The following is a 24,372-nucleotide window of genomic DNA, read 5'->3' as shown; positions in this document are numbered from 1 at the left end:
TATTTAGCTGCAGGATGGTCTAGATGAATAAGGTTGTACCCCTTCAAATTTTTAGCTGCAGGATGGTCTAGATGAATAAGGTTGCACCCCTTCAACTATTTAGCTGCAGGGTTCTTTAGATGAATAAGGTTGTACCCCTTCAACTATTTAGCTGAAGGATGGTCTAGATGAATAAGGTTGTAACCCTTGAACTATTTAGCTGCAGGATGGTCTAGATGAATAAGGTTGTACCCCTTCAAATTTTTAGCTGCAGGATGGTCTAGATGAATAAGGTTTTACCCCTTGAACTATTTAGCTGCAAGATGGTCTAGATGAATAAGGTTGTACCCCTTCAACTATTTAGCTGAAGGGTTGTCTGGATAAATAAGGTTGTACCCCTTCAACTATTCAGCTGAAGGATGGTCTAGATGAATAAGGTTGTACCCCTTGATATATTTAGCTGCAGGATGGTCTAGATGAATAAGGTTGTACCCCTTCAAATTTTTAGCTGCAGGATGGTCTAGATGAATAAGGTTTTACCCCTTGAACTATTTAGCTGCAGGATGGTCTAGATGATTAAGGTTGTACCCCTTCAACTATTTAGCTGAAGGGTTGTCTGGATGAATAAGGTTGTTCCCTTTCAACTATTCAGCTGAAGGATTGTCTAGATGCGTAGGTTTGTACCCCTTGACCTATTTAATGGCAGGGTGGTCTAGATGCATAAGGTTGCACCCCTTCAACTATTTAGCTGCAGGGTTGTCTAGATGAATAAGGTTGTACCCCTTCAACTATTTAGCTGAAGGATGGTCTCTATGAATAAGGTTGTACCCCTTGATATATTTAGCTGTAGGATGGTCTAGATGAATAAGGTTGTACCCCTTGACCTATTTAATGGCAGGGTGGTCTAGATGCATAAGGTTGCACCCCTTGAACTATTTAGCTGCAGGATGGTCTAGATGAATATGTTGTACCCCTTCAACTATTTAGCTGAAGGATGGTCTCGATGAATAAGGTTGTACCCCTTGAACTATTTAGCTGTAGGATGGTCTAGATGAATAAGGTTGTACCCCTTGACCTATTTAATGGCAGGGTGGTCTAGATGCATAAGGTTGCACCCCTTGACCTATTTAGCTGCAGGATGGTCTAGATGAATAAGTTGTACCCCTTCAACTATTTAGCTGAAGGATGGTCTAGATGAATAAGGTTGTACCCCTTCAACTATTTAGCTGCAGGGTTGTCTAGATGAATAAGGTTGTACCCCTTCAACTATTTAGCTGCAGGATGGTCTAGATGCATAAGGTTCCACCCCTTGAACTATTTAGCTGCAGGATGGCCTAGATGAATAAGGTTGTACCCCTTCAACTATTTAGCTGCAGGGTTGTCTAGATGAATAAGGTTGTACCCCTTCAACTATTTAGCTGAAGGATGGTCTAGATGAATAAGGTTGTACCCCTTCAACTATTTAGCTGAAGGATGGTCTAGATGAATAAGGTTGTACCCCTTGATATACTTAGCTGCAGGATGGTCTAGATGAATAAGGTTTTACCCCTTGAACTATTTAGCTGCAGGATTGTCTAGATGAATAAGGTTGTACCCCTTCAACTATTTAGCTGAAGGGTTGTCTAGATGAATAAGGTTGTACCCCTTCAACTATTTAGCTGAAGGATGGTCTAGATGAATAAGGTTGTACCCTTGAACTATTTAGCTGCAGGATGGTCTAGATTAATAAGGTTGTACCCCTTGAACTATTTAGCTGCAGGGTGATCTAGATGAATAAGGTTGTATCCCTTGACCTTTTTGGCTGCAGGCTGGTCTAGATGCATAAGGTTGCACCCCTTCAACTATTTAGCTGCAGGGTTGTCTAGATGAATAAGGTTGTTCCCCGTTCAACTATTTAGCTGAAGGATGGTCTGGATGCATAAGGTTGCACCCCTTCAACTATTAAGCTGCAGGGTTGTCTAGATGAATAAGGTTGTACCCATTCAACTATTTAGCTGAAGGATGGTCTGGATGCATAAGGTTGCACCCCTTCAACTATTTAGCTGCAGGGTTCTCTAGATGAATAAGGTTGTACCCCTTCAACTATTTAGCTGAAGAATGGTCTAGATGAATAAGGTTGTACCCTTAAACTATTTAGTTGCAGGATGGTCTAGATGCGTAGGTTTGTACCCCTTGACCTATCTAATGGCAGGGTGGTCTAGATGCATAAGGTTGCACCCCTTCAACTATTTAGCTGCAGGGTTGTCTAGATGAATAAGGTTGTACCCCTTCAACTATTTAGCTGAAGGATGGTCTAGATGAATAAGGTTGTACCCCTTGAACTATTTAGCTGCAGGATGGTCTAGATGAATAAGTTGTACTCCTTCAACTATTTAGCTGAAGGATGGTCTAGATGAATAAGGTTGTACCCCTTGAACTATTTAGCTGCAGGATGGTCTAGATGAATAAGGTTGTTCCCCTTCAAATTTTTAGCTGCAGGATGGTCGAGATGAATAAGGTTTTACCCCTTGAACTATTTAGCTGCAGGATGGTCTAGATGAATAAGGTTGTACCCCTTCAACTATTTAGCTGCAGGGTTGTCTAGATGAATAAGGTTGTACCCCTTCAACTATTTAGCTGCAGGATGGTCTAGATGCATAAGGTTCCACCCCTTGAACTATTTAGCTGCAGGATGGTCTAGATGAATAAGGTTGTACCCCTTCAACTATTTAGCTGAAGGGTTGTCTAGATGAATAAGGTTGTACCCCTTCAACTATTTAGCTGAAGGATGGTCTAGATGAATAAGGTTGTACCCTTGAACTATTTAGCTGCAGGATGGTCTAGATTAATAAGGTTGTACCCCTTGACCTTTTTGGCTGCAGGCTGGTCTAGATGAATAAGGTTGTACCCCTTCAACTATTTAGCTGCAGGGTTGTCTAGATGAATAAGGTTGTTCCCCGTTCAACTATTTAGCTGAAGGATGGTCTGGATGCATAAGGTTGCACCCCTTCAACTATTAAGCTGCAGGGTTGTCTAGATGAATAAGGTTGTACCCATTCAACTATTTAGCTGAAGGATGGTCTGGATGCATAAGGTTGCACCCCTTCAACTATTTAGCTGCAGGGTTCTCTAGATGAATAAGGTTGTACCCCTTCAACTATTTAGCTGAAGAATGGTCTAGATGAATAAGGTTGTACCCTTAAACTATTTAGTTGCAGGATGGTCTAGATGCGTAGGTTTGTACCCCTTGACCTATCTAATGGCAGGGTGGTCTAGATGCATAAGGTTGCACCCCTTCAACTATTTAGCTGCAGGGTTGTCTAGATGAATAAGGTTGTACCCCTTCAACTATTTAGCTGAAGGATGGTCTAGATGAATAAGGTTGTACCCCTTGAACTATTTAGCTGCAGGATGGTCTAGATGAATAAAGTTGTACCCCTTCAAATTTTTAGCAGGAGGATGGTAGAGATGAATAAGGTTTTACCCCTTGAACTATTTAGCTGCAGGATGGTCTAGCTTTATAAGGTTGTGCCCCTTCAACTATTTAGCTGCTGGGTGGTTGAGATTAATAAGGTTGTACCCCTTGATATATTTAGCTGTAGGATGGTCTAGATGAATAAGGTTGTACCCCTTGACCTATTTAATGGCAGGGTGGTCTAGATGCATAAGGTTGCACCCCTTGAACTATTTAGCTGCAGGATGGTCTAGATGAATAAGTTGTACCCCTTCAACTATTTTGCTGAAGGATGGTCTCGATGAATAAGGTTGTACCCCTTGAACTATTTAGCTGTAGGATGGTCTAGATGAATAAGGTTGTACCCCTTGACCTATTTAATGGCAGGGTGGTCTAGATGCATAAGGTTGCACCCCTTGACCTATTTAGCTGCAGGATGGTCTAGATGAATAAGTTGTACCCCTTCAACTATTTAGCTGAAGGATGGTCTAGATGAATAAGGTTGTACCCCTTGAACTATTTAGCTGCAGGATGGTCTAGATGAATAAGGTTGTTCCCCTTCAAATTTTTAGCTGCAGGATGGTCCAGATGAATAAGGTTTTACCCCTTGAACTATTTAGCTGCAGGATGGTCTAGATGAATAAGGTTGTACCCCTTCAACTATTTAGCTGCAGGGTTGTCTAGATGAATAAGGTTGTACCCCTTCAACTATTTAGCTGCAGGATGGTCTAGATGAATAAGGTTGTACCCCTTCAAATTTTTAGCTGCAGGATGTTCGAGATGAATAAGGTTGTACCCTTAAACTATTTAGCTGCTGGATGATCTAGATAAAGAAGGTTGTACCCCTTCAACTATTTAGCTGCTGGATGGTCTAGATTTATAAGGTTGTGCCCCTTCAACTATTTAGCTGCTGGGTGGTCGAGATTAATAAGGTTGTACCCCTTCAACTATTTAGCTGCAGGATTGTCTAGATGCGTAGGTTTGTACCCCTTGACCTATTTAATGGCAGGGTGGTCTAGATGCATAAGGTTGCACCCCTTCAACTATTTAGCTGCAGGGTTGTCTAGATGAATAAGGTTGTACCCCTTCAACTATTTAGCTGAAGGATGTTCTAGATCAATAAGGTTGTACCCCTTGAACTATTTAGCTGCAGGATGGTCTAGATGAATAAGGTTGTACCCCTTCAAATTTTTAGCTGCAGGATGTTCGAGATGAATAAGGTTTTACCCCTTGAACTATTTAGCTGCAGGATGGTCTAGATGAATAAGGTTGTACCCCTTCAACTATTTAGCTGCAGGGTTGTCTAGATGAATAAGGTTGTACCCCTTCAACTATTTAGCTGAAGGATTGTCTAGATGAATAAGGTTGTACCCCTTGAACTATTTAGCTGCAGGATGGTCTAGATGAATAAGGTTGTACCCCTTCAAATTTTTTGCTGCAGGATGGTCTAGATGAATAAGGTTGTACCCCTTCAACTATTTAGCTGAAGGATGGTCTAGATGAATAAGGTTGTACCCCTTGATATATTTAGCTGCAGGCTGGTCGAGATGAATAAGGTTGTACCCCTTCAAATTTTTAGCTCCAGGATGGTCTAGATGAATAAAGTTGTACCCCTTCAACTATTTAGCTGAAGGATGGTCTAGATGAATAAGGTTGTACCCTTGAACTATTTAGCTGCAGGATGGTCTAGATTAATAAGGTTGTACCCCTTGAACTATTTAGCTGCAGGGTGATCTAGATGAATAAGGTTGTACCCCTTGACCTTTTTGGCTGCAGGCTGGTCTAGATGCATAAGGTTGCACCCCTTCAACTATTTAGCTGCAGGGTTGTCTAGATGAATAAGGTTGTTCCCCGTTCAACTATTTAGCTGAAGGATGGTCTGGATGCATAAGGTTGCACCCCTTCAACTATTAAGCTGCAGGGTTGTCTAGATGAATAAGGTTGTACCCATTCAACTATTTAGCTGAAGGATGGTCTGGATGCATAAGGTTGCACCCCTTCAACTATTTAGCTGCAGGGTTCTCTAGATGAATAAGGTTGCACCCCTTCAACTATTTAGCTGAAGAATGGTCTAGATGAATAAGGTTGTACCCTTAAACTATTTAGTTGCAGGATGGTCTAGATGCGTAGGTTTGTACCCCTTGACCTATCTAATGGCAGGGTGGTCTAGATGCATAAGGTTGCACCCCTTCAACTATTTAGCTGCAGGGTTGTCTAGATGAATAAGGTTGTACCCCTTCAACTATTTAGCTGAAGGATGGTCTAGATGAATAAGGTTGTACCCCTTGAACTATTTAGCTGCAGGATGGTCTAGATGAATAAGGTTGTACCCCTTCAAATTTTTAGCAGGAGGATGGTAGAGATGAATAAGGTTTTACCCCTTGAACTATTTAGCTGCAGGATGGTCTGGATGCATAAGGTTGCACCCCTTCAACTATTTAGCTGCAGGGTTCTCTAGATGAATAAGGTTGTACCCCTTCAACTATTTAGCTGAAGAATGGTCTAGATGAATAAGGTTGTACCCTTAAACTATTTAGTTGCAGGATGGTCTAGATGCGTAGGTTTGTACCCCTTGACCTATCTAATGGCAGGGTGGTCTAGATGCATAAGGTTGCACCCCTTCAACTATTTAGCTGCAGGGTTGTCTAGATGAATAAGGTTGTACCCCTTCAACTATTTAGCTGAAGGATGGTCTAGATGAATAAGGTTGTACCCCTTGAACTATTTAGCTGCAGGATGGTCTAGATGAATAAGGTTGTACCCCTTCAAATTTTTAGCAGGAGGATGGTAGAGATGAATAAGGTTTTACCCCTTGAACTATTTAGCTGCAGGATGGTCTAGATGAATAAGGTTGTACCCCTTCAACTATTTAGCTGCTGGATGATCTAGATAAAAAAGGTTGTACCCCTTCAACTATTTAGCTGCTGGATGGTCTAGATTTATAAGGTTGTGCCCCTTCAACTATTTAGCTGCTGGGTGGTTGAGATTAATAAGGTTGTACCCCTTCAACTATTTAGCTGCAGGATTGTCTAGATGCGTAGGTTTGTACCCCTTGACCTATCTAATGGCAGGGTGGTCTAGATGCATAAGGTTGCACCCCTTCAACTATTTAGCTGCAGGGTTGTCTAGATGAATAAGGTTGTACCCCTTCAACTATTTAGCTGAAGGATGGTCTAGATGAATAAGGTTGTACCCCTTGAACTATTTAGCTGCAGGATGGTCTAGATGAATAAGGTTGTACCCCTTCAACTATTTAGCTGCTGGATGATCTAGATAAAAAAGGTTGTACCCCTTCAACTATTTAGCTGCTGGATGGTCTAGATTTATAAGGTTGTGCCCCTTCAACTATTTAGCTGCTGGGTGGTTGAGATTAATAAGGTTGTACCCCTTCAACTATTTAGCTGCAGGATTGTCTAGATGCGTAGGTTTGTACCCCTTGACCTATCTAATGGCAGGGTGGTCTAGATGCATAAGGTTGCACCCCTTCAACTATTTAGCTGCAGGGTTGTCTAGATGAATAAGGTTGTACCCCTTCAACTATTTAGCTGAAGGATGGTCTAGATGAATAAGGTTGTACCCCTTGAACTATTTAGCTGCAGGATGGTCTAGATGAATAAGGTTGTACCCCTTCAAATTTTTAGCTGCAGGATGTTCGAGATGAATAAGGTTGTACCCTTAAACTATTTAGCTGCTGGATGATCTAGATAAAGAAGGTTGTACCCCTTCAACTATTTAGCTGCTGGATGGTCTAGATTTATAAGGTTGTGCCCCTTCAACTATTTAGCTGCTGGGTGGTCGAGATTAATAAAGTTGTACCCCTTCAACTATTTAGCTGCAGGATTGTCTAGATGCGTAGGTTTGTACCCCTTGACCTATTTAATGGCAGGGTGGTCTAGATGCATAAGGTTGCACCCCTTCAACTATTTAGCTGCAGGGTTGTCTAGATGAATAAGGTTGTACCCCTTCAACTATTTAGCTGAAGGATGGTCTAGATCAATAAGGTTGTACCCCTTGAACTATTTAGCTGCAGGATGGTCTAGATGAATAAGGTTGTACCCCTTCAAATTTTTAGCTGCAGGATGTTCGAGATGAATAAGGTTTTACCCCTTGAACTATTTAGCTGCAGGATGGTCTAGATGAATAAGGTTGTACCCCTTCAACTATTTAGCTGCAGGGTTGTCTAGATGAATAAGGTTGTACCCCTTCAACTATTTAGCTGAAGGATTGTCTAGATGAATAAGGTTGTACCCCTTGAACTATTTAGCTGCAGGATGGTCTAGATGAATAAGGTTGTACCCCTTCAAATTTTTTGCTGCAGGATGGTCTAGATGAATAAGGTTGTACCCCTTCAACTATTTAGCTGAAGGATGGTCTAGATGAATAAGGTTGTACCCCTTGATATATTTAGCTGCAGGCTGGTCGAGATGAATAAGGTTGTACCCCTTCAAATTTTTAGCTCCAGGATGGTCTAGATGAATAAAGTTGTACCCCTTCAACTATTTAGCTGAAGGATGGTCTAGATGAATAAGGTTGTACCCCTTGAACTATTTAGCTGCAGGATGGTCTAGATGAATAAGGTTGTACCCCTTCAACTATTTAGCTGCAGGATGGTCTAGATGCATAAGGTTCCACCCCTTGAACTATTTAGCTGAAGGATGGTCTAGATGAATAAGGTTGTACCCCTTGATATATTTAGTTGCAGGATGGTCTAGATGAATAAGGTTGTATCCCTTCAAATTTTTAGCTCCAGGATGGTCTAGATGAATAAAGTTGTACCCCTTCAACTATTTAGCTGAAGGATGGTCTAGATGAATAAGGTTGTACCCCTTGAACTATTTAGCTGAAGGATTGTCTAGATGAATAAGGTTGTACCCCTTGAACTATTTAGCTGCAGGATGGTCTAGATGAATAAGGTTGTACCCCTTCAAATTTTTTGCTGCAGGATGGTCTAGATGAATAAGGTTGTACCCCTTCAACTATTTAGCTCCAGGATGGTCTAGATGCATAAGGTTGTACCCCTTGACCTATTTGGCTGCAGGGTGGTCTAGATGAATAAGGTTGTACCCCTTGACCTATTTGGCTGCAGGGTGGTCTAGATGAATAAGGTTGCACCCCTTCAACTATTTAGCTGCAGGGTTCTCTAGATGAATAAGGTTGTACCCCTTCAACTATTTAGCTGAAGGATGGTCTAGATGAATAAGGTTGTACCCCTTGAACTATTTAGCTGCAGGATGGTCTAGATGAATAAGGTTGTACCCCTTCAAATTTTTAGCTGCAGGATGGTCTAGATGAATAAGGTTTTACCCCTTGACCTATTTAATGGCAGGGTGGTCTAGATGAATAAGTTTGTACCCCTTGAACTATTTAGCTGCAGGATGGTCTAGATAAATAAGGTTGTACCCCTTCATCTATTTAGCTGAAGGATGGTCTAGATGAATAAGGTTGTACCCCTTGACCTATTTAATGGCAGGGTGGTCTAGATGCATAAGGTTGCACCCCTTCAACTATTTAGCTGCAGGGTTGTCTAGATGAATAAGGTTGTACCCCTTCAACTATTTAGCTGAAGGATGGTCTAGATGAATAAGGTTGTACCCCTTGAACTATTTAGCTGCAGGGTTGTCTAGATGAATAAGGTTGTACCCCTTCAACTATTTAGCTGAAGGATTGTCTAGATGAATAAGGTTGTACCCCTTGAACTATTTAGCTGCAGGATGGTCTAGATGAATAAGGTTGTACCCCTTCAAATTTTTAGCTGCAGGATGGTCGAGATGAATAAGGTTTTACCCCTTGAACTATTTAGCTGCAGGATGGTCTAGATGAATAAGGTTGTACCATTTCAACTATTTAGCTGCAGGGTTGTCTAGATGAATAAGGTTGTACCCCTTCAACTATTTAGCTGCAGGATGGTCTAGATGCATAAGGTTCCACCCCTTGAACTATTTAGCTGCAGGATGGTCTAGATGCATAAGGTTGTACCCCTTCAACTATTTAGCTGCAGGATGGTCTAGATGAATCAGGTTGTACCCCTTCAACTATTTAGCTACAGGATGTTCTAGATGAATAAGGTTTACCCCTTCAACTATTTAGCTGCAGGACGGTCTAGATGAATAAGGTTGTACCCCTTCAACTATTTAGCTGCTGGATGGTCTAGATTTATAAGGTTGTGCCCCTTCAACTATTTAGCTGCTGGGTGGTCGAGATGAATAAGGTTGTACCCCTTCAACTATTTAGCTGCAGGGTGGTCTAGATGCATAAGGTTGCACCCCTTCAACTATTTAGCTGCTGAATGGTCTAGATTTATAAGGTTGTGTCCCTTCAACTATTTAGCTGCTGGGTGGTCGAGATGAATAAGGTTGTACCCCTTCAACTATTTAGCTGTAGGATGGTCTAGATGCGTAGGTTTGTACCCCTTCAACTATTTAGCTACAGGATGGTCTAGATGAATAAGGTTGTGCCCCACAACTATTTAGCTGCAGAATTGTCTAGATGAATAAGGTTGTAGCCCTTCAACTATTTACCTGCAGGATGGTCTAGATGCGTAAGGTTAGGATGGTCTGCATAGGTGAAGTTGTTCTATTTGACCATGTTATATTCTGAAAGTTTCAATGTTATGTCGGACTTTGTGCTCCGTGAATTTTATCAAGTATGAAGATGAAGCCTTATTTGTGGTTTTTTTTTCTAGTTCCAAGTGGAGCAAAACACACAGTGCGGCTACAAAATGCGCTGTATCAAACAGAACTCGCAGTGTCCTTCGGTGAGATTTTCAAAATTTTATTTCCTTTTTGAACTCGTTGCACACTGCCATCGATACTGTTGAACGTTTTATATTATGTATCAGCAGGTCTATTCTACGCTGTTTTTAAATTATCGCCCTCTAGTCGTTATTTCTTGGGAATGCTCCTTTTTTCTTACCATGCGAAAAAAATTATTCTTTCGTGGACTCTATCTTCCAGGGATACTGAACACTATTTCTTTTGGTGCCTGTTCTTATCAAAACATCACATAACTAGTATGTCGATTAAAACTTCTTGCACCTCCATGCTACCATATAGAGAATTTACCTGCATAGAAATATATTTCCCACCTCAGGGTAGCAGGTTAGACTTATATTCGAAACATATATTCGAAATTTAGTTCTAATTGACAGATTTTACCTCGATAATTGCTTTGAGGAGATCAGAGATATGGTCGATAGACATTAGCCTTTCCTTGACTTTGACTTTCAGTATGGTGCATGACTTAAGAATCATGTCTGAACCCCATTTTAAAGTGTCAGAAGAAAACATTCGGTTTATCAAATTTACACAATTCTCAACTACTAATGTATGTTAAATTTTCATTAATCAAGTGCTCTTTAAATGGAGGATATCTTGTACCAGAATCTTCTAGTCTCGTTTTTATAATTTTTCTTGTGATTACTCGAGCCTAGATCGGCTGTTCATAGGCTTTGGGTTTGCCAGGGCCTCAAGATGGGATCATGTTCTTTCTCTTAAAAGCATTACATTCAGTTGTTTCCAGATCATTCAATACAATACTTGATGCAGAACGTGTTTATTTTGATTGTATAACAGTTTTGTATAAAACCGCTTTTTGCCTTTCACTTTGCATGCGTTATAAAGTTTTGTCGACCTTTTCCGTATTTTACACAGGTTAAATGTCCTATGCATCCATGGAGTCGCATTGCAATTTGACAGCCATTTGAATTATGGATTAAAAATGAGCTTAAGAATTCTTTTAAAGGCAATTGACAGGCATAAGTACAGTGAATTCAAAAATAACTTAATTGATCAAAGCACGCGCACAAGAAAGGAATTTAAAACTGCTCACGTGGAAACACTGCGCGCTGTTCTAGGATTTTACCGATTTGCAAAAAGGCGGAAACTGTTCACTTGTTTTTCTCTGTGCGCAATTTGATTGGTCAACCGCTCGTGGTCGAGTGGTTGTAAGCCACTTTTGCCTATGTCGAATACCTTTAAATAGCTGAGCAAGAAGCCTCATATTTCAGCCCATTAACACAATGCTGCATTATCTCTGCGTGCTAGGATGCGAATTATAATCGTCTTAAGAAACTGAATTTGGCAAATTAGACTCAAAGTCTATGGTCTTTTTCATGATTTAACAGTAAATGGCTTTGAGAAAATTTTATTTTTCTCTTTTGTGAAAATTATTATTATGTAGAAGACAGAAAAAAAGACAAGTTATCAACTTGTTATGTATAAATTGTAGTTTGGGTGATTGAAAGACACAAAATGTGTTCTGAGAGCTGTTGTATTTTTATTTGTGAAACATTTGCTTAATTTCTTAATTTGTGAAACATTTGCTTAATTTATATTTTAAAACAATCCGTCTTAAATAAATTTGCATCGGACTATATGGCTCATAATTTAGGGCCGAAACTCCATTCTAATATAACCCATAACGACGATTATAAGGATAACCCACAACGACGATCATTCAATATGAATAGGGAGAGGTGTAGTGATTTGTATCAAATGGCCAATGGTTTCAGATCGTTCTTCTTGACTGCAATCAACCACATCAAATCACAAGGTCTGCGCCTTACCAAAATTGCATGGCGTCAACCGATTTGTGTGATCTTTAAAACTAGAAAAGCATTTTGCTTCAAAGAGGTAGGAGATCTGTAAACTCATTAAACAGCTATAAAAAACGAAATCAACCGGATGTGACGATCTGTCAGTTGTTTTCCTTGAGGACGTCACAAGCCGTTATCCCACTCCGGAAAATGATCCCTGGATCGGATCAGATCGAGTTGGTGTGACTCGTTTCGTTCGATCCGCGGGTCGCTTCGGATTGGAATGTAAACGACATTTGTGACCACGGGATCCTTGCCATATAACGCAAGTGCTCTATTGTTTGCAGTGTTCTCATTCGATCAATAGAAAACTACTGTACCGGAACGGTTCCAAAAAGGTGAAATCTTTTCAACTTTTTTTCAATCCATTTCGTTCCGTTGCAGATCAAAAAAATGCAGCCATTTGTCTACTTTTGCATCCAAAGCCTGTGTGTAGCACGAAATCTGATCTGATCCGCGGGTCATTTTACGGCGTTGGTTTTCAGCTTCACTTGCATTATAAACCTCTCAATCAGAAGAAGTGGAGTCGTATCAACGGAAATCTCAGCTGGGTTCACACCAGATTACACACCTAGCCAGCGTTCTAAACTTGCCTTTCATCAGGGTTTTCTCAAGGATTGATCTTTGGATCGGTGTTATAGAAAACTCCATTGTAATGAATTATGAAGACGTTATAGTGTCCCATGTTCTTCGAAAATCTGCTACTGGTGTCAGTGAGAAACTTTACAGTGACCTCAGTAGGCTGAACGAACAGTTCCATGAAAATGTATTCATCATTAATCTCAGTGAAGGAAAAACTAAAGCTCTTCTGTTTGAAACCGCTATGAAAGTAGTGAATGGTTCACCAAATTGTAGCATCAGCGTAAACGACCAGGAGAAAACAAAAACCACGAGCTGGAAGTACCTTAAAGTCCCTATTGATAGTTCACTGAATATGGAAAGTTTTTTGACAAGTGCTGCCAAAGGTTTCCTCTCGACTCAATCTCCTTGCAAAACTACAAGGAGTATTGGATGTTAAAGCAGCCAATAATAATTACCAAAACATGATTTTACCAATGTTCACTACTTGTGCTACCCTCCTGCTTTGCAACACAATTACCCAGCCAGTCACCATGGATTTTGTTCACAGTAGAGCCGGAATCATCGTGAATGGAAACTTGGTCTACAAAGTCACACCACAGTTTGTTACAAATGTCTGTATCTTTGTTAGATCATGCCTAGATGATTGCGTCATTGATCCTTTGAGAAATTACTTTCTGATGATAGCAGAGTTCAAACGGACAAAAAACTGTTCAATAATGATGTCTTCCAAGTATCAAGACAGAATATGCTAGAAAAATGTTTCCATGCACGGGTACAAAAAGTATAATATGCTCCCATTTGAATCTCGTGAAATGCCAATAACTGATTTTTCCCTTTTTTAACAATCGTTTTAGTTAAAATGCGCTGATACGTTTATTGTTAAAAAATATTTTAAGTAAATTCTCGATAAGGTATTGCTTACTTTAGGTTTGGTTTTATTTTATTTTTCTTTCTTTATGTTGATATTTTTTTTTTATTTTCATATTTTTTAATGTATTTCTATAATTCTGCCAGGCCCATGAAAGAAGAAACAAAATCTATACTACTGGATGTGTTGATGCGACTATTGATCTCTTTCTTTCAAAGAATAACCTTTACTATTTCATTGGTGCTGGTGCGGGACTCATTGTTTTGCAAGTATGTGTTTTTGTTTTCTAAGACCAATGCTTTGTTTCTTTGCCGAATCTGTTCAAAATATTAAATGTTTCACTACCTTTCATTACATTTTGTTGCTAAATATGCTGACCAACATGGATTGAATGAAAGCATTTATCAAAGTACTCAACGCTGTATGGGGTAAAGCAGAATTATTCAGCAGAAGTGGTTGTATGACAACGACAGCTAAATGTCACCTTCTAGCGTCGTCCGTTTTTTCAGCTTGTAACAACTGGCCTGGCTCATTCGTTGATCAATGGAGTCAGAACTCAACTGATGAAGCAACAGAGAGAAGCAAAAAGAGTGCATGGATTTGGTAAGATAATATTGTTCTTTCATAGTCATTGTCTAGAGAAATTCTTAGATAATATTTACCATTCCATTAAGCAGGAATACCATTTTCATTTTTCGCGGTTTACATTCATATTTCATATTCACCAAACGCGGTTTACGGAACACATTCAAAGTACCCACGCCAAACACCTACCGAAGGCTGTTATGGTAATCAAACTGAACGCTGTTATGGTATGCATACTAAATACTGTTTGGGTATGCACATCAAAAATCTTTGTGGTATGGCATGCACACCGTTTTCTGCTTTGGTTTATACATCAAATGTTGTTATGGTATGCACACCAAACGCTTTTATGGTGTGCTCACCAGGTACTGTTATGGTATTTTCACCAAACGCTGTTGTGTTATGCACATGGAACGCTTTTAGGTTGCTCAGCAAACGCGATTATGGTATGCACGCTGTGTGCTGTTTGGTAAAGACACCAAACGCTGTTTTAGTATGCACACAAAAATCTGTTATTAGCTATATGCACACCAAGTTCTGCTATGGTATGCACATCATGTTTTATATGTGTTTTTCCTGCTAATGATAGAGACAAGGGACACAAACACTTTTGGTATTGCCATGATTTAGACCCCGTTTACACTGTGCCCATTTAAATTTAAATTTTATCCGCATCCAAATTAGTTCAGATAGGCGGCCCGTTTACACTAGACCCACGCTATCCGCACGATTTTGAGAACGACTATCCGAACAAAATTAGTTCACTTAGGAAGGTGGATTAAATTGGTTCGAATAGCTATGTGGTACAGTGTAAACGCTTTTATCCGGATAAATTTTATCCACATCGTATCTTGCTCGAAAGCTAGTGGCTATTTCATTCAATTTTGTTTTCACTGTCTCCCAATCAAGACCGTTCGCCATCTTGGCTGCCATATTGTCGATAAATACTCGTGTTAAGAGTGCAGTGACTTGCCAGTCCATGTAAAATTGGCATCCTTATCAGCTTTCCATACTTTCGTTGCTAGTTCAGTATCATTTTGTTTCAAGAACAAACTATTGAAACAAACTAGGCCTTATTTGTCTTGACAATATCTTTGGATTTGGTCTAAAAGAGAAGCAGATGATTCTGAGGAGAGTATGAAGTCTTTTTTTACGTTGGCGGGAATTTTGTTATTATTTTGTTGCCCAGAGAAGACTTCATTTTGGGCGTTCTGTGCATGATTTAGGTCATGTGACTGCAGCTATCCGGCACAGTGTAAACGGGAGGGCAAAGTGGACAAAATTTGTGCGGCACAGTGTAAACGCAAATCAATCCGAACAAGTTTTATGCGGATAAATTTTATCCGGTACAGTGTAAACGGGGTCTTAGGAAGACCTCCATTCTGTGCGAGGTTTGAAGCATTTACTGCTCATGAAGCAAATAAACCTGAAGTTCATTGTTACAGTTGAATTTTAGTCGTGATTTGTGAATACTATAGAAAGTATGTCATCCGAACGAAAAAGTACACTTAGAAGATAAATAAGGCACCCTTTGATCTCTTTGCTATGTGAAGCAAATTTTCTTAAGAATGCACAAAATAAGCTGAAATTTTCATGTAAGAAATTTTTGCTTAATATATTGCTACAAATATTGCTGTCTACACATTAGAATGTGGTTGTCTGCAATGTAAACAGTGCATTTAAAGTATAGTTTACATCTCTAATATAAGAGAAAAACATTTTGTATTACGATAAGAGCATTTTGCCGTATTTTGATGTGGGATTTTTCTGTTCTTTCGTAGACAATACAGCATTTAACCGTTGAATGAAGAGGCCATTGCCAGTTGATTCTGGTCGTTTTCGTACAAGTGTCCTGCTGTTTATATTGCTCTAGCATTTAGCTGGACTTTCGATTTTGTAAAAAGGACTTCATTTGAATTAAGGTATGTTTATATACAGTTTTGAGCCAACATTTAGCTTCTCTTCAGAGAATCAACAACTCGGCGAAGAAATATTTTGACAAAGGAAGATGTTTTAAGGTCTGAGAAGGATTTTTCGTGTGGTTTTTTAAATCGATGATGATATCTGAATGTAAATGTTTAGTCTCTTGACAAAACTGGTTCTATTTGCAAATAGTTTCCTACGTAAAAATATAATGTCCAATTATCTCCAATTAATCACTTAATTTATGTTTTTTAAGTATCTGTGATGATATAATATCACCTATTAGATAAGCACATAAAATTCGATTATATTTCTTCGTCGAATTCTGTTAACAGTGAAGTATAAATTGCTAGTAACAATTCTCCTTAGTACGTTTCTTTCAAATATTTTTAGTTTTTCATTTTCATTCATATATAATTTCAGAAAAAATAGCAAAGCTGGAAATTCGACAAAAATTTATTACTAACGAATCGGCATCTCTGTTTTGCGAGACATCTCTGTTAATTATTTTCTTAATAGATTATTCATACTACATACGGCATCTTAATGACTTCATAACCATTTTCAGCAAAAACTTCTTTTCACAGAGTTTTGAGTCAAAAAAAATTTCTTAGCCTATAGGCTTGCTTTATTGCATACATGGGTTGTTTGTAAATTGATAAAAATGCCCAAAATATGATTCAAAATGAATCGAAAAATGCCAAAAGAGCCAGTAGCCTTTTTTAATAAAAACCGAGTGTTTTAGATAAAAACGTTTTTGTTCTAAAAATTACTTATAGGTGATTTTGAAAAGAACTGCGTGTAGTTTAACTTACATGGAACATTTCTGTTCTTTTCAATTGTTTCTCGTCAGTTTTGAGTGAAAGATTTTCCTTAAAAATCAATATTTTTCCAAGCCCCTAGGCTTGCTCCTTTTTCTGAAATCGGCTGTTTTTATTGGAAATTTTTTGTTCTCAAATTGCCTTAAAAACTGATTTAAAATGAATCTTTGTGTATTTTAAAACTGATTTCCTGTGAGTATTGAAGAGAAAAATATTCGATAAAAATTCGTCATTTTACTAAGCCTAAAGCATTGCTTGTTGGCAAAAAGTCAACTGTTCTTTATTGAAATTATTTTTGTCCTAAAAGTGTCTTGAAAGTGATTTTCGAAGAAACAACAGTTAACCAATCCTAGGCTTGCTTTTTGCCTTGTAAGGACTGTTACTAGTAGGAATTTTTTTGTTCTAAACAAGACTAAAAAATTTTTTTTAATGAAACTTTGTGTTTTTGGTTGCTACGCACGACTATCAAAATCGACCTCACTTGGTACAAACCCATCCTTAAAAAGCTACACATGGATTCCTCAGTGCTGCCCAAACCAAAAAATCAAAGCAGCTTTTTAACTAGAACTGTAAAACAGGTTTGGAACCCCTCCTGGAGTTAGACGATGTAAATCCAGATTAGCTTGATCAGCAACTGGCATCAGAGATAATCGAATTACTCAACAAAGTTATTCTAAAATCAACAAAAACATCCTGCCTGAATGCGTGAACTCACTGTCGATGCCGTCATAAGGAAGAAGGACACTCGCAAACAGTATTGCAACCACTCAATTCCAGTACAAAGTTGAAGTCGAGAAACTGGTGAAAAAAGACAAGCTTGCCAAACTAGAAGAGGGTTGTGCCGCCCTGTGCTCTCTTCTTGCTGACAAACAGTTCCACGCTGCAGTAAAAGCTCTGAAAATGAAAAAAAGCAACGGGCAAACTTCTTACAGGAAAAGATGACATCTTTGAAAGATGGACCGACTCTAACCCAAAGGACCTTCCAGATATTCCACCTATCCTTAAGGAAGAGGTAGAGAAAAAACCAAACAGCTGCAACCAGGTAAAGTGATGGGGAAGTGATATCTAAAGCTCTAACGAAACTATTCAACGTGATTTTGAAAACTGGTAAAATACCTAAAGCTTTAAACGAGGCAGTAATTGTTGTCTTATATAAAAAAAGGCGACCGCAGAGAATGCTCTAATTACAGACCCGTAAGTCTTCTTAGTCAAATCTACAAACTGTTCATGTGCATAATCAAAAGAACGCATTCAAGATGAAAGAAGCACTATCGAGCAAATCATCTGCCTGGAACAACTCATCGAGAAATCGTTGGAGTTCAACAAACCCCGCCACATTGTCTTTGTTGACTTTTCAAAGGCCATCGACAGCATAAAACTACCTGCTCTGTACTCTCTTCTAGACGAAACATCAATCAACAAAGCTTACATCCACCTTCTGAAGATTACTTATCAAGGCTCCAAAGCCTCCCTTAAGTGTGACCTTAGTACTTCTTTGTTGTTCTGTATCGTCATAGTAGCCCTTATACTCCAAACAGAGAAGGAGACCGCTACAAACGATCAGGATTCCGGGTACATTATGGGGGGCATGTTTCGTCGAACCTGGGAAAAGCCGATTACCTAGGAATTACAAATTCAGATCGCCAAAAACTCCAGATCTTAATTGACACCTTCTCAAATACAGCTGCAGAAGTAGATTTACAAAAAAACATAACTAAAACGGAATGTATGTCAACTGCAAAAGACAACACTCAACTCAACATCACCATAAATGGAGAGCGCATAAAGCAGGTCAACGAGTTCGTGTATCTAGGCCATGAACTGTCCTGTACCAACCACCAATCTATGGTTGTGCAACACAGGATAACCCTAGGCTGGACAGCGTTCAGCAAATAACACCACATGTGGAAGTTCAAAATAGATCATAAATATTCCAAATCAGTTTGAAATACACATAGATTCATTTGAAAACATTTTTTGGGCATTTCTTTATCAAAAAATTTATTATCAAAAACAGTCGATTTTCTGCAAAAAAACTTAGGCCATAGGCTTAGATATATAATCATTTTTGACCAAAAGTTATTTCTCTTCAAAACTCGTAATTGATGTTCCAAGTCGCTTTAAAATATACGTAGATTTTATTTTAAACCCTTTTTAGCAAAAAATCAAGGTTATTGGCTGAGGAAAATAACCATTTTTGACCAAGCTTTTTTCCCTTTCAAAACTGATCATTTATGTTCCAAATCATTTTAAAATAAACGTAGATTTGTTTTAAGACACATTTTGGTACTTTTTGATCAAAAAATTTTCTGTGAAAAACTGCCGATTTTTGGCAAAAAGCAAGGTTATAGGCTTAGGAAAATATTCATTTTTGACCAAACTTTTTTCTCTTCAACACTGATCATTTATGTTCCAAATCACTTTAAAATACACGTAGGTTTGATATGAAACACTTTTTAGGTACTTTTTAATCAAAAATTATTGTATAAAAACTGACGATTTTTGGCAAAAAGCAAGATTATAGGCTTAGGAAAATAATCATTTTTGACAAAAGTTTTTTCCCTTCAAAATTGATCATTTATGTTCCCAATCATTTTAAAATACACTTAGATTTGTTTTGAAACACTTTTTAGGTACTATTTGATGAAAAAAATTTTCTGTGAAAAACTGCCGATTTTTGGCAAAAAGCAAGGTTATAGGCTTAGGAAAATAAACATTTTTGACCAAGCTTTTTTCCCTTTCTAAACTGATCATTTATGTTCCAAATCATTTTAAAATACACGTAGATTTGTTTTAAGACACATTTTGGTACTTTTTAATCAAACAATTTTCTGTGAAAAACTGCCGATTTTTGGCAAAAAGCAAGGTTATAGGCTTAGGAAAATAACCATTTTTGACCAAGCTTTTTTCCCTTTCTAAACTGATCATTTATGTTCCAAATCATTTTAAAATACACGTAGATTTGTTTTAAGACACATTTTGGTACTTTTTAATCAAACAATTTTCTGTGAAAACTGCCGATTTTTGGCAAAAAGCAAGGTTATAGGCTTAGGAAAATAACCATTTTTGACCAAGCTTTTTTCCCTTTCTAAACTGATCATTTATGTTCCAAATCATTTTAAAATACACGTAGATTTGTTTTAAGACACATTTTGGTACTTTTTAATCAAACAATTTTCTGTGAAAAACTGCCGATTTTTGGCAAAAAGCAAGGTTATAGGCTTAGGAAAATAACCATTTTTGACCAAGCTTTTTTCCCTTTCAAAACTGATCATTTATGTTCCAAATCATTTTAAAATACACGTAGATTTGTTTTAAGACACATTTTGGTACTTTTTGATCAAAAAATTTTCTGTGAAAAACTGCCGATTTTTGGCAAAAAGCAAGGTTATAGGCTTAGGAAAATAACCATTTTTGACCAAGATTTTTTCCCTTTCAAAACTGATCATTTATGTTCCAAATCATTTTATTATACACGTAGATTTGTTTTGAGACACATTTTGGTACTTTTTGATCAAAAAATTTTATATGAAAAACTGCCGATGTTTGGCAACAAGCAAGGTTATAGGCTTAGGAAAATCACCATTTTTGACCAAGCTTTTTTCCCTTTCAAAACTGATCATTTATGTTCCAAATCATTTTAATATACACGTAGATTTGTTTTGAGACACATTTTGGTACTTTTTGATCAAAAAATTTTCTATGAAAAACTGCCGATGTTTGGCAAAAAGCAAGGTTATAGGCTTAGGAAAATAACCATTTTTGACCAAGCTTTTTTCCCTTTCAAGACTGATCATTTATGTTCCAAGTCATTTTAATATACACGTAGATTTGTTTTGAGACACATTTTGGTACTTTTTGATCAAAAAATTTTCTATGAAAAACTGCCGATGTTTGGCAAAAAGCAAGGTTATAGGCTTAGGAAAATAACCATTTTTGCCCAAGCTTTTTTCCCTTCAAAATTTATCATTAACGTTCTAATCACTTTAAAATACACGTAGATTTATTTTGAAACACTTTTTAGGTACTTCTTTATCAAAAAATCTGCTATGAGAAACTGCCGATTTTTGGCAAATAAGCAAGGTTATAGGCTTAGGAAAATAATCATTTTTGACAAAAGTTTTTTCCCTTCAAAATTGATCATTTATGTTCCCAATCATTTTAAAATACACTTAGATTTGTTTTGAAACACTTTTTAGGTACTATTTGATGAAAAAAATTTTCTGTGAAAAACTGCCGATTTTTGGCAAAAAGCAAGGTTATAGGCTTAGGAAAATAAACATTTTTGACCAAGCTTTTTTCCCTTTCTAAACTGATCATTTATGTTCCAAATCATTTTAAAATACACGTAGATTTGTTTTAAGACACATTTTGGTACTTTTTAATCAAACAATTTTCTGTGAAAAACTGCCGATTTTTGGCAAAAAGCAAGGTTATAGGCTTAGGAAAATAACCATTTTTGACCAAGCTTTTTTCCCTTTCTAAACTGATCATTTATGTTCCAAATCATTTTAAAATACACGTAGATTTGTTTTAAGACACATTTTGGTACTTTTTAATCAAACAATTTTCTGTGAAAACTGCCGATTTTTGGCAAAAAGCAAGGTTATAGGCTTAGGAAAATAACCATTTTTGACCAAGCTTTTTTCCCTTTCTAAACTGATCATTTATGTTCCAAATCATTTTAAAATACACGTAGATTTGTTTTAAGACACATTTTGGTACTTTTTAATCAAACAATTTTCTGTGAAAAACTGCCGATTTTTGGCAAAAAGCAAGGTTATAGGCTTAGGAAAATAACCATTTTTGACCAAGCTTTTTTCCCTTTCAAAACTGATCATTTATGTTCCAAATCATTTTAAAATACACGTAGATTTGTTTTAAGACACATTTTGGTACTTTTTGATCAAAAAATTTTCTGTGAAAAACTGCCGATTTTTGGCAAAAAGCAAGGTTATAGGCTTAGGAAAATAACCATTTTTGACCAAGATTTTTTCCCTTTCAAAACTGATCATTTATGTTCCAAATCATTTTATTATACACGTAGATTTGTTTTGAGACACATTTTGGTACTTTTTGATCAAAAAATTTTATATGAAAAACTGCCGATGTTTGGCAACAAGCAAGGTTATAGGCTTAGGAAAATCACCATTTTTGACCAAGCTTTTTTCCCTTTCAAAACTGATCATTTATGTTCCAAATCATTTTAATATACACGTAGATTTGTTTTGAGACACATTTTGGTACTTTTTGATCAAAAAATTTTCTATGAAAAACTGCCGATGTTTGGCAAAAAGCAAGGTTATAGGCTTAGGAAAATAACCATTTTTGACCAAGCTTTTTTCCCTTTCAAAACTGATCATTTATGTTCCAAGTCATTTTAATATACACGTAGATTTGTTTTGAGACACATTTTGGTACTTTTTGATCAAAAAATTTTCTATGAAAAACTGCCGATGTTTGGCAAAAAGCAAGGTTATAGGCTTAGGAAAATAACCATTTTTGACCAAGCTTTTTTCCCTTTCAAAACTGATCATTTATGTTCCAAATCATTTTAATATACACGTAGATTTGTTTTGAGACACATTTTGGTACTTTTTGATCAAAAAATTTTCTATGAAAAACTGCCGATGTTTGGCAAAAAAGAAAAGTTATAGGCTTAGGAAAATAATCATTTTTTGACCAAAGTTTTTCCCTTTAAAACTTACCATTTATGATCCAAATCACTTTAAAATACATGTAGATTTGTTTTGAAACATTTTTGGACACTTTTTGTTAAATAAATTTTCTGCGAAAAACTTCCGATTTTTGGCAAATAAGCAAGATTATAGGCTTAGGAAAATAACATCTTTTGACCAAAAGTTTTCCCCTTCGAAAGTTATCATTGATGTTTCGAATCACTTTAAAATACACGTAGATTTGTTTTGAAACATTTTTTGGACACTTTTTGTTAAAAAAATCTGCTATGAAAAACTGCCGATTTTTGGCAAATAAGCAAGGTTATAGGCTTAGGAAAATAATCATTTTTGACCATCAAACTTTTTCCCTTCAAAACTTATCATTAATGTTCCAAATCACTTTAAAATAAACTCAGATTTATTTTGAAACACTTTTTAGGTACTTCTTGATCAAAGAATCTGCTTTGAGAAACTACCGATTTTTGGCAAATAAGCAAGGTTATAGGCTTAGGAAAATAACCATTTTTGCCCAAGCTTTTTTCCCTTCAAAATTTATCATTAACGTTCTAATCACTTTAAAATACACGTAGATTTATTTTGAAACACTTTTTAGGTACTTCTTTATCAAAAAATCTGCTATGAGAAACTGCCGATTTTTGGCAAATAAGCAAGGTTATAGGCTTAGGGAAATAATCATTTTTGACCATCAAACTTTTTCCCTTCAAAACTTATCATTAATTTTCCAAATCACTTTAAAATAAACTTAGATTTGTTTTGAAACACTTTTTAGGTACTATTTGATGAAAAAAATTGTCTGTGAAAAACTGCCGATTTTTGGCAAAAAGCAAGGTTATAGGCTTAGGAAAATAACCATTTTTGACCAAGCTTTTTTCTCTTTCAAAACTGATCATTTATGTTCCAAATCATTTTAAAATACACGTAGATTTGTTTTAAGACACATTTTGGTACTTTTGGATCAAACAATTTTCTGTGAAAAACTGCCGATTTTTGGCAAAAAGCAAGGTTATAGGCTTAGGAAAATAATCATTTTTGACCAAACTCTTTTCCCTTCAAAACTTATCATTAATGTTCCAAATCACTTTAAAATACTCTTAGGTTCACTTGAAAACATTTATTGGGCAGTTTTTGATCAAAGCATTTTCTATGTAAGTCCATTTTTGGCAAAAAGACAAGGCTATATATAGCATGGCAGTGAATAGAGAATCATTTTTTGAAGAAATAATTTTTCAGGCAGACGATTTTCATGTAAGCTTACAACCTTACGTTTCTTGCAAAATTGCACGGTTGAAAAATGACTTTGTATGGCATCTTTATGACTTATCGTCTTTTTTCATAATTTTTGAAAAAAGGCATGATTGCCTCTGACTGATCCTTAAATCATCAAGCCATCTAAACGACTTCTTCTTGTGAGTTTCAAGGCTTCTAGAGTTCAAAAATTGAATTGTACCAAATTCTTAAGTCCTTACAATACTTTTATAAATTGTTGTGGAAATTGCTGTAAAATAACCTGCAGACTTTCCCAGTTTTGACCAACAAATTTCCTTGTTCTTATCTTAGCTGACATTGGTTTAACCGCGAAAAACATATTAACACACGTTTGCTACCCTACCTAGAGTCACCATCAAGTACTTTGAAACTTAGACCCAAACATAAAGCTTTTTTAAATTAAATGTTTTTAAGGTTCAAAATCGTTTGTTTGAATTCATTCAGATACTGCTTCGAAAGACAGAAAAATGACAATTGGCAGCACAACCTTTGCTGAAATTATTTATCAAATAAAACAGGTGCGGGTTCAAGTGGAACAGATGCATAGTTTCTTGTAAAACTTCGAGTTTGTAGTTGACAATTTCTCACCGATCAAACTTTTACTCAATTTGCTACTTCCAGCC

General features: G+C 37.0%; 1 protein-coding gene across 1 annotated transcript in view; it reads left to right on the top strand.

Moving 5' to 3' along the window:
- The window catches only part of LOC135688034 (tetraspanin-33), a 38,304-nt gene extending 22,041 nt beyond the window's left edge, over window positions 1-16,263 (top strand). The window contains exons 6-9 of the mRNA XM_065204761.2: window positions 10,095-10,166; window positions 13,602-13,724; window positions 13,965-14,058; window positions 15,822-16,263. Of these exons, the coding sequence (XP_065060833.1) occupies window positions 10,095-10,166; window positions 13,602-13,724; window positions 13,965-14,058; window positions 15,822-15,844 (312 nt within the window). The 3' untranslated portion in view covers window positions 15,845-16,263. The remainder of the gene's footprint in view (window positions 1-10,094; window positions 10,167-13,601; window positions 13,725-13,964; window positions 14,059-15,821) is intronic.
- The last annotated feature ends 8,109 nt before the right edge of the window (window positions 16,264-24,372 follow it).

This window comes from Rhopilema esculentum, chromosome 17 (genome assembly GCF_057945365.1).
Source record: "Rhopilema esculentum isolate cy_ngs chromosome 17, ASM5794536v1, whole genome shotgun sequence".
In the NCBI taxonomy this organism is placed as follows: domain Eukaryota; kingdom Metazoa; phylum Cnidaria; class Scyphozoa; order Rhizostomeae; family Rhizostomatidae; genus Rhopilema; species Rhopilema esculentum.
The sequence above is the reverse complement of the archived record's forward strand: the minus strand, read 5'-3'. Positions and strand labels throughout refer to the sequence as shown.